Source organism: Vespa mandarinia, chromosome 17, assembly GCF_050613455.1.
Source record: "Vespa mandarinia isolate Hongniang chromosome 17, ASM5061345v1, whole genome shotgun sequence".
NCBI lineage: Eukaryota > Metazoa > Arthropoda > Insecta > Hymenoptera > Vespidae > Vespa > Vespa mandarinia.
This window is the reverse complement of record NC_140826.1, coordinates 4787878-4803343: the sequence shown is the minus strand read 5'-3', so window position 1 is coordinate 4803343 and position 15466 is coordinate 4787878. Positions and strand designations below refer to the sequence as shown.

The window sequence follows — 15466 nt, the reverse complement described above, 5'->3', positions numbered from 1 at the left end:
AACTTTGGTGGCTATCGTTACTTTAACGACGCTCGTATACGATATTCGTATCGCATGGAATGCATTTGGATTTATAATAGAACCTTCATTAAGTAGCTTTTTATTTTTATAATCATTTGCTTCCTCAGCGGGAAACACTATCGACTCGAAAATGAAACTCCTTTGTTCGATGGTACTCTTAACGGGCGGCATATTTGCACAGGTGAAATTCGTCCGTGCCTGCTCGGAATACTATTCTCAAAGATCGCAAAGACGCGTGGATGGAATACGTAAGTACATTTTTGAAAAACGTACCGTACGTTTTCCTTTTCTTTTTACTTTTTTCCTGAGAGAACCACCGTACAAATATTTATTGAAAGATAAAAAAATAAAAGAGGTAGGTTATTTAAAAAAAATACAAAAAAGAAAAAATGAAAACCCTATTAGATTAATATCGTTTGTTAAACGAATCGATGCGTTCTCGTTATCGTTTCAAAGTTTTCTAATTAATCGAATTATCGAATGCGTCCCGTGGAGCACTGAAAATACTAAAAAATATGAACAAATTTATTTCGATTAATCTAACGATCCATTCGTTAGATTATTCGCCTCGACACCTGTGGAATATATATCGATGATTCGTTCGGTTAAATGTATTCCTTTACTTTTTTTAGTTTTCATTATGGGACAACTGTGTCGAATGTAGGTGTAGATTCACCTACGTGCGTACGTGTATACACCGTAGGTAAAATATTATATCTCTGCATAGGTGGGTCGAACGAAAAGACGAAAAAGAAAACGAATAGTACGCTCGCTGCACAAATCGCAGCCTGTGAACAATTCGGTCGTAGGGATTTTCTCTTCTCAGCATTTCGACGGTATAATTTAACGATTCGTCATCGCCCTCGTCTTTCGGATAGAAGTAAAGTAATTCTGAGAGTGTGTAGTGGCACGTGCGAAATGGCACGCGAATTATTTTCCCTCGTCGTCGACTTCTTCGACGTTTCCTTTTCGACCAGGCTATAAAAGATCGTCGATATATTTAGAGTACGCTATTCTTTCGTTCTAAAATTAAAAGCGAAAAAATTGATTAAAAATATATATATATATAAAAATAAATATATATATATATATATATATATAAGACATAAATATAACCTCGGTTGTTCGTTCATAATTAAAGTTTAGACTCTGTCATTATCAACCGATCACGTAAGAAATCATAAAAGAAGTTTGATACGTTAAGTGGTACGATTTTGGCAAGTCTTCCCTCGGATAGGATAGGTCGTGGGACAATGCTTTCCGATGGGAGATCATGTTCGGTAGAGTTCAGTCGACTATACGTAGATGTCGAACGCCACGGGTTTCGACACGAATACGGATAACGGGGAGTATTCGATAAATTATTCTGGACGACACATTCAGTTTCACGGAGATATAGAGCGAACGATGCACGCGTCCAAGAGAATCTCGTTCACGCTTCTATTCTATGCTCGTTTGCTCGTCTTCTACTCCTCCTCGAGCTCTTCTTCCTCCTCCCTCTACATTCTCGTGACACCGTCGTCTCTCTGTTCCCCCTTCTTCGTCATCTCGCGCGATAATGAGGGCTAATTGGCACCGACCGAGCAGAAGCTCGGTCCTCCTTTAACTCGTCCCGCTTCGCTCGCTAACGTATGTATCAACTCTAATCCACCTGCGAATTCCGTTTCCTTCTAAACTAGTGGCCTTTGGCTATCGTTTCTTCGATTGTTTTACAATTATCGTTCTCTCGTTGACGCGACTACGCTGTTAATAATACCTATTCTAAAATTCCTACCCTCGTCTCATTCTTCTTCTTTTCTACTGTTTCCTTATTTTTATTCCACATATCTCTCTACCTTTGCGCTGTTAATCTTTTACAAAGATCCGTTTCGCTCGGCGCATCGGCGTTGACGCAAAATCAAAGTCTCACATGCTTCCCGAGGCGACCTACTTCGCGTACAAACTTGTAAAACTCGAATAGAGCTCGTACCTTTGGTGTCCAATACGTTGTATGCGCGTTAGTACGCGGTCACATGAGTATACGACGAAAAATAGTTTCACGTGAGATGATTATCGGAGCGCTGTTAACGAGAGATAACTCCTATACGATAATTCCTTTCGTTAGCGCAAAGCCGCGAAGGGGCCAGGGAGTTTCCGAAAATATATATATAAAAGAAAAAGAAAGAGAAAAAAATACTCGCGATATTTTTTGGAAAATTCCAAGTTCAAGGACAAATGAACGAGTGGATCCATTCAGTTCTTAGCGAAGTATCGCGATTATCTACGCGCCGTTCTATTCCATCGCTATGAAATTTTATTAATCTCTGCGTCCGACGAGTCGGTCAGAAGGACGCATAGACCCTATCTATTACATCTATTATGCAAATGTGAAACATTTATCCGTACGCGTCTAAGGAAGGAAAGTCTTGTCCGTGACCAATGTCATCTTTTCCGTTATCCTTCGTATCAATAATCATATTCGGTAATTATATTCGGTGTTACCTGGGTTCTAATTTATAAAACGATCTACGAACGAAATCAAATCAATTTATCTTCGTAAGGTAATCCTGTAAAAGGAAAAAAAAAAAAAAAAGAAAAAAAAAGAAAAAAAAAAGAAAAAAAAAAAGAAAGAAAGAAAAAAGAGGAAAAGGTAAAAATGAATGGACGGTAAGTATGACCTCGTGTCGATAGTGTAGGTACGATCCTAAGATCGTACAGCATTGATCGACATTCTGTTTTGATATGCGCATGTTTTTGAATAGGAGAAAGAGGAAGAGAGTTGAAAGATCTTGGCGACGAGAGCTAAACAATTGAAAAGCTTTTGCCTCGAGGAGAATCGAGAGGAAAGAAGAAAGAAGAAGAAAAAGAAGCTTCGAAGGGCGCCCGATTTTTCTCTGTCCGTGCTCTCCCGTCTGTTTCTCACCTTCGGAATGATTACCAGTTGAGGGAAGAAGAAAGCGAGCGGGTGAGATGGGGAGAGAGAGAGAGAGAGAGAGAGGGAGAAAATGTGGCAGCTGGACTACCCATCCGGGGGTTGTCGCCGAAACCACTATACTTTCCATCGTGCTCTGGCAGTCCTTTATCTCCGGGTGATATACGAGGGAATGCACGTCCTGCCTTCTCTCTCTCTCTCTCTCTCTCTCTCTCTCTCGCTCTCTTTTACTCTGGTAGCATCACCGACATGTTGCTAGCGGACTTGCCCCCGAGGCTTTTAAGCTAATTCGAAGTATCGCTCGTGCCAGCGGCGTTTTCCACGAAACTACACGTCCTCGTTCACGTTCTCGTCCATGTCGAGATCTTCTCTCTCTTTCCCTTTTCCACCTCCTCCCTCGTCTTCGAATCGAAGACACTGCCGGGATAGCTTCGGATTTCTAAACCTTGAAAAGAAAGTCCGAAAGAATGCTTTCTTCTTCTTTTTCTTCTTCTCCTATATGTTACGATCCGAAACTATTTTTTTACGTTTTGGATTCTGTCATCGTGTTTCTCTTTGTTCGCTCGCTCCATTTTTCTTTTATTTCCATTATTACTGCTATTCCCTTTCTATAAAATTTTTATAAATGTCTCAAGATTTTGGATAGAATGAAACTAAATATCTAGCAATCTATTTATTTCATCTGGTCTTTTCTTCTTCAGATTTATCGTGTCTCATTCCATTAAAAAACAACGTTCTGATTTATTGTATTTGAAATAAACTTTTATCTAGAATCATTATCTTTTATCCTCTTTAGAATCTTTTTAATAAGTATAATCTATTTGATATATTTCTTTTCTCTTACATATCCACTATCGTAATATCATTGCCATGGGTATAATAAATTTTATCCGTCTCTCTTCCTCCCTCGTCTCTCTCTCTCTCTCTCTCTCTCTCTCTCTCTCTCTCTCTCTCTCTCTCTCTCTGTAGCAATAACTATAGCAAGTGTCTCGAACGTAGGAGGCTTTTACCAGCACACGAGTTCATCTATTCGCGTGCGTGTGTACGAGCACAGGGGGTTAACGCGAGATGAGAAGGGGGAAAGAGACCAAAGGAGAGGGATATTTGCAATTCCAATCCTATCTTCGACCTCGTCGTCGTCGTTGTCGTCGTCGTCGTTTCTCTCTCTCTCTCTCTCTCTCTCTCTCTCTCTCTCTCTCTAATGCTCGTTTCCGAGGGACGAAGCAGACGATTCTCGCGTGACTGTCGACGTCCACGGAATGTCCGATGAAGGACGAAAAATCGCAACCTATTGCCAGTCGCGGGATATATAGATGTACATATGTATATATGTATATTTGTATATATGTGATTCGAGTCGAACCAAGAGGAATCGCTCGGAGGATTTTCAACGTTTTCTTTTGTTTCTTTTAGCGCGCGACTTGCTTTCTTGTTCGACGAAAGAAAAATGGACGACTTTTTGGCGAATACGATTGCCGCAGAGAGTGCACGTGTGCGTGTAGCGCACGAGATCCATACAATACGCGTCGGAAATAGACCGCGAGTTTTCGACGTTCGAGATCGATTTGATTTCTGTTCGAAAAGTAAAGAAAAGTTCCCCGCGTGATTCTTCATCGTCTCGATGATCCATCGTTTTTTTTATTTTCCTTTTTTTCTCTTAGTTATTTATTCCTTTGGCTGAGACTAACGTTGAGTTTATACGATCGATTAAAAGTTCGAAAGGAATTCATCGAAATAGACAATTTTCATTCTTCTAAGCGTATTATTGTACAATTTCTTATACATAAGTTGATTAGATAAGAGTATGGTTTTTCGATAACGTGCGTCCATTTGACATTGCAATAATCGTCAAGGCAGAGAGAGAGAGAGAGAGGACTTAGCTGTCGGCAAGATCGGCGAAGACCAACCAAGAAAGCTCGTCCCTTGAAATTTTCAATCAACGCTTTCGAAACGCGCAGCATGTAGCGTAATTAATTCCCAACACTGACCGTAATACCGAGTACAATCGAGTCGCGAACATGCATCGCGTTCCAACGTGGCAGGAAGATGAATCGCGTCAGCGGATTAGAGACAACGACCGCTCTCGACCGCTTTCAACGGACGCCCTCCTCCTCCTCGCTCTCGCTATCTCGTCGTCCCTCCTCGATCCAAGTATCATCAACGAGAAATGATTAGTCACGAAACGTAGGTATCGTGCTCCGAATGTGCACAAATTGTGCCAAAAGATGTCGTCTCCTCGAAACAATAGTCGTTTTTCTTTTCTCTGCTCGATCTCCGGCCGTCGTGCAATCGTAGATAACCGATGACAACGTATCGTCCTATTGTCGTATTTTGTGATTCGATAATTATTAATGATGCAATTCTAATACTTATTCGTATCGGAACAAAATATCACGTGATAGCACTCACGAGATTCGGATTAACGTTAATTGAGTACTTCTATTTGATTGCTGGCTCGCGATAAAAAGAAACAATACGACGTAATAAACGGAGAATTCGATGGGTGGAAAGACGAGAATGTTTTTAATCGATTAGGTAAGATCTCTCGAGAAATATGTACACAAAGAAGAAAGTTTGACGTCTGACAAAAATTAAGCAAAATATCGAAACAACGACGACGACGACGACGACGACGACGACAACGCTTGTCGTTCGGATCGATCGATCGATCGATCGATCGATCGATTTTACTTATTCTTCAAAGCGAGAGAGATAAAGAGCACGAGAGGGAGATCTAGGTTATCAAACGAAAAGTATTACTTGATTGAAAAAGCTAATCGCTGCGTCGAGACGACGATAATTCTACTTCTCTCGCTTGTGTGTTACGCTTCGAAATGCTATTTCTCTCTCTCTCTCTCTCTCTCTCTCTTTCTCTCTCTCGATGCCGGCCAAGTATAATAAGTAAATACGCGTGTGCAATCGAGCGTACGTTATTCGCAAAGTTGAAACGCATAGACATTCAAAGTTTTCTATTCGACGACTAATCGTCATTAATAAACATTGTTATTATCCTATCTGATACAAGTAAAAACGAAGGGAAATCGTAGTATCGATGAAGGCATTATAGTAGTAGTATCGAGCGAGATTTGTCCGTAAAAAAAAAAAAAAAAAAAAAAAAAAAAAAAAAAAAGAGAAAACAAACAAACAAAAATACGAAACGTTCTGTTAGAGCTCGTAACCATGACGAGTTAGAGGCTCTCGCCCATCCATCGAACGGACTGTCAATGAAGCGTCCAGCTGCGCCCATCCTGTGCTACGTTGAATAACGTGGTAGTAAGAATGATTAGCGCACTGTCGACGACGCACACCATACGCGTACGTGAAGTAGGTACTTTTTACGTAGCCCCACCATTCTCATACGTATTACATACGTGGAGGCGCACAAGCAAGCACGTACATACGTACATATGTACGTACGTACGTACGTACGGACGGACGGGCAGTGTCCGCGACGGATATTTCGCGACGTTTAGTCGCTAGTTAACCGTGCTCGACGATAACTCGTCTTGCCTCATCTCAATTCGTGAAAAATGAGACGCGCGCGTTATGCTTCTGTCAAAGAATCGAACATATTTTGACCATTTCCAGCGACAGCTTAGAAATAGTTGGGAGAGAGCGAGAGAGAAAATAAAAAACAAACAAGAATCGAGAAAAGTTTGAAAAGCACGCTAATCAGATGAACAAAGTGAGAGATCGACAATACATCGTCATCCAAGTCTCGTGTTCGTCGTAAATAAGGTTTACGGAGTATCGTCCGAGTGTTAGACAAACCGATGGCAAAAGCGGGCCAAGGTGTGAAAGACGCGAATCGTAGTACGAGCGCGCATCGTTGGAAAACATTAGCGACGCGATCGTGGTCGAGAGCGTGACACCTTCCTCGGAGTCTTACATTTCTTTCTCTTCTTCGAGTCGAGTCGAGTCGAGTCGAACCAATTGCGACGTCCGTTCCTATCACTTACGGTCGTTTATAATACGAAGCTGCACGAGAGAGAGAGAGACAGAGTTTTAACGGAAAATGGAGATGGAGAGTAAAACTGCGACGAGACCGTGCGAGGAATTAACGAAAAGACGCGTCTCGATAAGCGAGCAAATCTTCGGCGTGGATAATCCTGCGTTCGAACATCATCGTCGTATAAGCTCCAGTTCCGAGCACAATTCGGATCAAGGTAGAAGGAAGTCGATACTTCATCATACCGGCAGTAATTACGACAGCGTCGAGAATATACCGCAGCACAACAAGTTCGATCTCGCGGAGAATGGAAGGATGAACGGTAATAGGAAAAAGTCGGCCTTCAGTCTGACCAGTTCCATTAGGGATAAGATCGAGTACTCGGAAGAACTCGAGAGGTGAGAGAAGAAAATCTATAAAAGTTCAAACTTTTCAAACGAGATACGGATAGCGACGAGATGTGGTCGATACCTACTAAAAACTAGTTTCTAACTAAAGGAACGATATTTGTTTGTGTCAGGTCGTGGTTGTACCTATTTTGCGCCCGTTGTCATGGACGCGACGATACACCATCATGGGAGCCACCTGGATGGAAAAGAGCCTGTCCCCAGCCATTCTGTCCGAGCTATCGAAAGTTTGCGAGAGTTCTTTGCCTTTTCCTACTCGGTCTGCTAGTTTGGGGTATCGTCTATTCGATAGCCGGAAAGGACGCAGCACCCGGAGGTCCTCTCTTCGGTCTTGCCACTCTCTGCATAGCCGCGCACTTTGGAGGATGGCTCTTTTCCTTGACGACTCTACCAGCTTTGATCGGGATGCTGATCACGGGGATGATACTGAAAAACGCTAACCTCATCAGCATCGACGACCGTTACGCCATCGTCGTCTCCAACTTGCGGTGAGTTTAACTTCGTAGATCATCCGATTTTTCATCGTCGAGTCGCTCGCAATCGCTTCGTTAAAGAAAAGAAAAAAAAATAGAAAAGTAACGAAAGAGGCGGATCTCGATTGTCGTTTCAACTCACGCGTAGACGTTGCGAGACCTCGTTCGTCGAGACTCGATCGAACAGATAGTCCTAAGGTGCCCCCCTTTTTTACTCGGAGGTCCGACGTCGTCGACGTAGACGGTGATTCTTCTTCGTGGCTCGCGTTGAATATCAAACGGTATTCTCTCGGAGTGGATCGCAATATATATATATATATATATATATATATATATATATATATATATATATATTGCGTATTCGATATGCATCGGTTGACGTGACGTTTACGATCGATAATGCTCTTCTCTTTCGATTTTTCTTGAATAAATCGAATTTGCGAGCTATATCCACGTATTGGAAAATAATTGATCGATATGGCTCTAAACTGATCGATCAGACGTTTAGTAGTACGTAAAGATATGGATATTTATCGAAAGAGGGAGAACGAGAGACTTGATAATCCTGGCGTGTGTTAAGAGGAAGCGACGAGATTATTCGGCTAGGCTCGCGAGGTCCCTCGAAATACGCGCGTATTAGCCTTCACGTAATAGCACCGCGTCGTAATGCGCCGGCATTAAAGCTAGTCTAATAACGCACGATACTCGGAGAGAGTAGGCAGCAGCAGCAGCAGCAGCAGGCAGGCAGGCAGCTCGGCACTAGCGACACAGACCTCCTCCTCTCTCTCTCTCTCTCTCTCTCTCTCTCTATGGTACACTCGCCTGGTTAGAACCTTATACTCGAGTGCTCGGCTACATCAAACTGCATAATTACGATGGAACTCGGGTTGCCGTTCGAAACGCTTGCGTTCTGACCGCAACCGTCTCGCGTTAATACGCTTCTGTCGTCTCTCTCTCTCTCTCTCTCTCTCTCTCTCTCTCTCTCCCTCTCTCTCTTTTATGAGATTAGATAACGAGTACGATCTCTGCCTCTGTAATCTCCTTCGATGAGATCGATTGACGTCTTGCCACGCCAAGATGTAGATTATGCTATTGTTTTTCGATAAAAAGAGAATACCTAATATCGGACAAGACACTGTTATGGACGATACGCAAATGCACGAATAAGATGATCTTGGCTTGCATCGGATTTTGATGGATTAACCGAGGGAGAGATCATGCGAAGACGAACGAATAAAAGGATTCCAACAATGTACAAAAGTATTCGTTTCGGAGAAGAAAGCCACGGTTTCGTAGTAAAGTCGAGTAAAGTTGAGTAAAGTCGAGCTCGTCGAATATATTATATTTATATAGCGCTAGGATCGATCGATTTTACGGTTTTATAACGTATACGAAATTTATACGTGTATGTGCGTTTTATAAAAGCACTTGCTAAAAAAGAAAAACGTGCGTAAAGTTTATTTCGCTACAACGAAACGCGATCTTTTTTACATACTTTATAGACTCGGTAATACCGAAAATTTATTTGATTTCAAATAACGTTTCAATACTTTTCATATAAAATGAAAACTTTTTTCTTTTCTTTGACTTATTAGATCGATAACGAACGAACGATAATGCTGCGAGCTTTGATTTCGATTACGTTTCAGAGTAAAATTCTCATCTAAAGGACGAACTCGATGAGAAAGATATGGACGGTAACGTTTCGAGAGACATTTGCATAATATCTCGATAATTTCGTAGGTAGAATGTTAAATAAGAATGCGATCTAAACTTTCCTCGACTAATACCTACCTAATTTGCAGCCACTGAAATTTCTTTCACGCGGCTCGTCTCGCCTACTAATATTCACGATCGTTTCGATATACGCAAGCGGAATCGACAATGGAGAAGAAACGATGCACGGGAATCCACGTGCTCTTCCGTACCGTTAAAGTAATTAGGATAATATATCCTAGGTGGAAAATAAATCCAATAACTTCTTTCTCTTTCTTCTTTTTTCCTTTTTTCGTTACGTAAAACTCGATAAATGCCTTGATAATGCCGTACGGTATTAGAAATTGAAGAATTTTGATAAAGAGGACGAAAAAAAAATTGCAACCTTTTTGGTTTGCTGCTAGGGTACACGGTTAAATTAAAAATAGCGACGCTATAGGAAGTTTTCCCGAGAAAGAAAGAGGGAGAGAGAGACGGTATATTTCCACGATGGCCTAAACTTTTTAAGAGTGCCTCCGTGAAGTTGTTTTGTTTACGAAAGGGTAAATTCCGTTGATACACCCTTTTAGTTTAGCGCGTAAATTTCCATATTATGCGCCTTTTACCCGACAGAAATAGCTCGTCGCGAATACACGAATTCAGAAATCGATAAGTATAATTCGCATTTTTATCGATTCGAATACTTGAGAAATCCTTCCAAAAAAAAAAAAAAAAAAAAAAAAAAAAGAAAAAAAAAAGAAAGAAAAGAAAAAGAGAGAAGAACGACAAAAAAAAACAACTTTACTCAACTGCTACTTAGCTCGGTAGCTTTATCTAGTATTATAATAAAAATATAACGTTATCTTGTAGGATTACGAGGCGCGTATAAAATATCGAAAAATATCGCGAAGGAGATAAGTAAAGTTTTCAATAGTTCCACGATGCCGACGCGACTTTTCGAAGAATAATAAGAGGATCCTATCTCTACGAGGAGAAAAAATTTGAGGCCGAAGGAAGGAAATTGTAGAAGCTACCAATGTATAATCTGGTGCGAATACTCTACTTGAAATTCTCGTCGCATCAAACGTATTTTTATCGCGAGTTATAAAGAAATTCCCCCGTGAGAATCTTGCATTCTGGTAATTTTTACGTGACGTAGTTTTGCGCGTAACCATGGTTTTGCTGCTTTTTCTCTTGCTCAAGAAGAAAAGAAAATGAGAGAGAGAATTAAAGAGAGACGAAAAGAATGGAAGGAAGGAAGGAAGGAAGGAAGGAAGGAAAGAAGGAAGGAAGGAAGAGAGAAGATGGAAAGGACAGAGACTAAATGTGGCATTCGGGAGCAGTCTATAAAATGCCTGTAGGAGCGTACCCGGGAGACGCCCATCCGCGCTATTCCATCCTGTGACTTTACACAAGGAGAGGAGACGTAACGGAGAGAAGCTGTCGCTCTTGCTCTAAATTTTCTCTTTCTTCTACATTTTATTCTTTCGCTGTATATTTACATCGCTTTTAGAGGGAAAGAGAAATTCCTGGTGAAGCGTGAATCATTGAAAGGCCGAAGCGATACCATAGATATATCTTATAGGAAAATACGAGCACGTGGACGATGGGAGACGAAACAAAGAAACTATCTTCCCTACTTTTTCTACGTTAGCCTTCAGTAGAATCGTTTACACGAAACTCACGTTGCCTAAAAATATCGTTTTATCGCGAATTACAAAGAAATTTCTTTGCCTAGGGTGGACGCGAACGGTGGTATGCTAGAGAAAACATTTCGACGTCCCCTCATTTCGTCTTTTAAAAGGTAAAAGCAAACGTCGCGCGCGATATTTGTATAGAAACACGATGGTAAAAGGAGACTGTCCACAGGTATGTGTATATATATATATATATATATTTATCTAGGCATAGCGCGCGCGAATCTACATACAAGCATGTATATATACGCGAATTTCCGGCTATCGCAGTGGCTACTTCGAACGCAAACAAACTCGCTATCTGTCGGTTTACTCTCGATCTATATAGCTGGGAATCCACAATGTTTCTTCCAACCAGGCGTTTCGAAACTACGATGTATCAACATTTTCTTTAAGTATTCGTCTTTATCCAAGGGATTACGAATAAAACGAATAAAAGGCCAATCGAAGTCGTAGAGAAAAAATAAGTAACGATTCGATCGTTCGCTCTTATCGGATAGACGCAACCCTTGTGACACTTTCGATAAGCTTTCCGAGGTCGAAGTACGAAATACTTTGTTAGATCGCATCGCGATGAAACGCTCGATTCGGTCGGGGTTTCGTATTATAGGTGCACACGACGGCTTGACCTACCTAAACGAGCGTGCATCTCGATCGTTTAACAGCGGAACGCACCTATTCTAGTCTCTCTGCGTTTGCTAAGCTATGACCACGTCGAAACGCGTAGTGGATGCTTTCTACCTTATGTTAACATCGGGCAAAGCACTCTCTCTCTCTCTCTCTCTCTCTCTTCCAATTTAAACACCCTTGTGTGTCTACCTGTCGAATGCTCATCATCGTCTTTTATCTTGTTATTAATAAGAAGATATAATATATCATAGATGTAACAGTAGGTACGTTAAATCGATCGAGAAAATACGATTATCTCCGAGTTATACTCGCAGGATAGAAAGCTAGCGGAGTAAATCGATTGGAAAATATTTATCCGTAAACGTTTACTCGGTGACAACTCGACCAGTCACGTTTTCCTCGACGTTAGCTAACTACTGGAAGGCTCCTATCTACCTACCTATCTATCTATCTATCTATCTATCTATCTATCTATCTATCTATCTATCTATCTATCTATCTGTCTGTACAGAAAAGCGTTAAGCAAATAGACTATTTACAATCGAAGATCAACGTCCGAAATTGAGTGCGTTTTTACGGAGAAAACGGAGAATTCAATAGAGAATTCGCGGTGCACGACGCGCGGCGTGCGCCTGTGCTTTATACACGAGACGCGAGCCATCCTAGTGAAAATCTCGAAACATCGTTCTCTCCATCGTTCGATCTACAGCCTACAGCGGAATCTATTACGTCTATGCAAACGGTCCAACTTTGTTCGAGAGAATCGAAATTCGAGATTTCGAGTGGACACCTGACGACGGCGTGAGAAACGATCCAAGCTTTTCTCATTGGCGACGATCATTCTTCTCCGAGTAATTATTCCTCGATAAAAGGAAGGATTTTGGTGGCAAACGTAAAAATAAAATAATGATGAACTTGAGAAAATTAGTGTGGGCTGTGCGTCGCATTCCAGGGCATCTTAGATCAGGTCGCACATATACCTACGTACAATAATATTTTCTTCTATGCTCGGTATATTCTCACACACAAGACATCGCAAAGACCTCGAGCAGTACTCTAAATGATCCTCCCGATGATTGCGATTAAGAAGAATGTTGCTCCGGGCTCGAAGCAAGACCTTGTTATTTAACGCGCCACACGCGCATTCTTCGTGCTTCGCTCGAATTCTCGTGCTTTTATGTAACTATATTTTCGTCCTACGATTGTCTCATTTTATATTATATAGATAAAAGATCCCAAAAGAGAGTTTCGAGAGCAGAATTTTTTCCCGATAGAGACGAGCTTCGTCTCTTAATTCCATTCGTTTAACCGAATGAATCTGTCCCATTAGTACGAGGTACTTCAACGCAAGAACAATATTATTTCCCCTTCGTTCTTTATCCTTTTCTCCTATTTTCCACAATGTCGTAAGATAACTCGTATAATTGTCCGGGAAGCTTTTCCCTCTCCCCCTTAAGAATGCTCTCTTACGTCCTTTATAATCGCTGAGATTTTCCACGCGAGACGACAGGGGATCTCCTAGAAAATTCGGTTGCTACTCTTTCTTAATTTTCTTCCTTTTTTCCTTTCTTTTGGTTTCTTTCTTCTCCTATTTCTTACGGAGAGTCAAAAGGAGGTAAGAAAAGTCATTAAAAATTCATGAAAGTATAAACGGTCAATAAATTCTTACATCCTTGGGATCATTACGTGCATATGCGATCGAATACTCGTAAACGTCGAGAGAGAGAGAGAGAGAGAGAGAGAGAGAGAGAGAGATAAGAATAAGGACGCGTGTACGATTGCGAAACATTCTTCGTAATTCCTATTTCTATTTGAGTAGAGATGGAAAAAACGAGCAAAATATTTCAGCCGAAATTTTGAACACAATTGAAAATTCATTTTCTACGATCATGCTTGAAAAAAGAAAGCTATGCGCACCCTAGCTATGACGAGACAGATGGGTGGGGCACGAGGAGACGAAGGCACTTTTTTTCTTTCGTTCCGACGATCCACAGGCTCGGTCTGCGTCCGCTGACCGTAAATCAGAGATGCGCGGCATAGCGACAGCGAGGCCTTTTTTCGATAAAAAGTTTTCTCGCGAAAAAGAGTTACATAACAAATTATGCCTCTGTTACTTTACAAGTGCGTATTCTTGAGAGAAAAACGGGAACGTATGTGTGTATCTTGGTACTGAGAGAGAGAGAGAGAGAGAGAGAGAGAGAGAGAGAGAGAGGAGGAGGAGGAGATTGCGCTTTATATCGACGATTCGAGAGACGTGTCGCATCGAGACGGAGGCGGTCGAGCATCTTGCGCGAATCGACGTTATCGGGGAACGCAAAGGCATGCCAGGAATTTCGTCGTTTCTGGGTTAGGAGCGTTAAGGCCGATTCTTATAGAGGCGAATATACGCTCTCATAGTGACTGCTAGCGAGTAGTTCGACCGCGCTCGATAGTCTCGACGATCCGTCTTTATATTCTTCAACGAGTAAGAGACTAAATTACTCTTCTTCTACTTCCAATCGGACAGGGTCGTGTACTCTTACGACTCGTAGAAAGAACTGCGGGTATAATAAAAGATTTGAAAGCAGAGGCGTAGAGCCAAGTAGGCTTTTAGGACGACAACGACGACGACGACGACGACGAGCGTCTGGAAGAGCAATCCCTCTTTTCATCTTTCTCGATGTTTGACGAAAATCGCAAGATCGGCAACTGTGCACGCGACGTTCTCAATAATATTCTTTGATAGGAATCGAGAGGAAATATTGCTGGATCGAGTTAAAATTCAACTTTTTCGATCGCGTTAACTTACGTTTCGATGATGTACACCTGCGGAGATCGCAGAAAAATGCTATGCGATGAAAATCCTCTCTCGGTTGGTCGAATTTTCACATGCCAGATATATCTCGTAATATCTATCGGGTACTCCTAATCGAACCTGGTAATGCGTAATAAAATACAAGCGACGTTTGCGACTTGGAGATAATCTTGAGACTGATTTTCGTCTTTGATTTTCTTAGAAAAATCGCTATCGATATCGCTTTGTTTCCATTCGGACGAGCTTATAATCAAGTACTTAGTTACTTATGTTGTATCGATCGTTCATAAATAAAAGCGAGCAAATATGTCGTGAGATTTGAGATTGTGCTACATCGTACGATCGATGTCGATGTCGAAAATTCAAAGGAGCTTGTCGCGGGAGAGATCGTTAAAGATTTCTCTCCGAAAGGATCTTTTTAAGCGAGACGTGGCTGCGTAACTTGACCGAGTAAGGTAAAAGCGCGAGTATAGACGCGCTCGATAGATAGATTTTACGATAGGACAGATGGATCAAGAGTGAGAACGATAAAGCTCGCTCGCAAATCCGTGAGAACGAGCGAATCCTTCGTTTCTCTGGGATTTCGAAGGCGAGTTCGAGCACATTCGTAGACGTCACTAGTGTTCACTGGTTCGTTCGTTTTTCTTTCTTCTCTTTTCGATTCTAAAAAAGCAAAAAAAGAAAAAGGGAAAAAGGCGAGAAAAAAGAGTAGGGGAAGTAGTCGGGGGAGAAAAGCTTGACCATATTTTCTTTTTCATTTCTTTTTCATTTCTTTTTCAAGAGAGGCGTTAATCCCAATTAAAAAAAACATCGCGCCTCGCGTCGGCTTGATTAAGGCATGAGAAACGCGAGAAACGACGACGGATGACGCTCGGAGCTAATGAAAACG

The 15466-nt window shown here is 41.5% G+C and overlaps 2 protein-coding genes across 12 annotated transcripts in view; one reads left to right on the top strand and one right to left on the bottom strand.

The window, feature by feature from the left end:
• The window catches only part of Nha1 (Na[+]/H[+] hydrogen antiporter 1), a 45304-nt gene that overhangs the window by 1749 nt on the left and 28089 nt on the right, over nt 1–15466 (top strand). The window contains exons 1-2 of one of the 2 annotated variants that reach the window (XM_085662241.1): nt 6142–7279; nt 7402–7776. In XM_085662241.1, coding sequence (XP_085518367.1) covers nt 6948–7279; nt 7402–7776 — 707 coding nt within the window. In that variant the 5' untranslated portion in view covers nt 6142–6947. Of the gene's footprint in view, nt 1–6141; nt 7280–7401; nt 7777–15466 lie in introns of those variants that run through there. The other variant, XM_085662242.1, reaches the window with a different exon arrangement.
• LOC118443588 (uncharacterized) overlaps nt 1–15466 on the bottom strand; it is a 66227-nt gene that overhangs the window by 24394 nt on the left and 26367 nt on the right. The window lies entirely within an intron of this gene.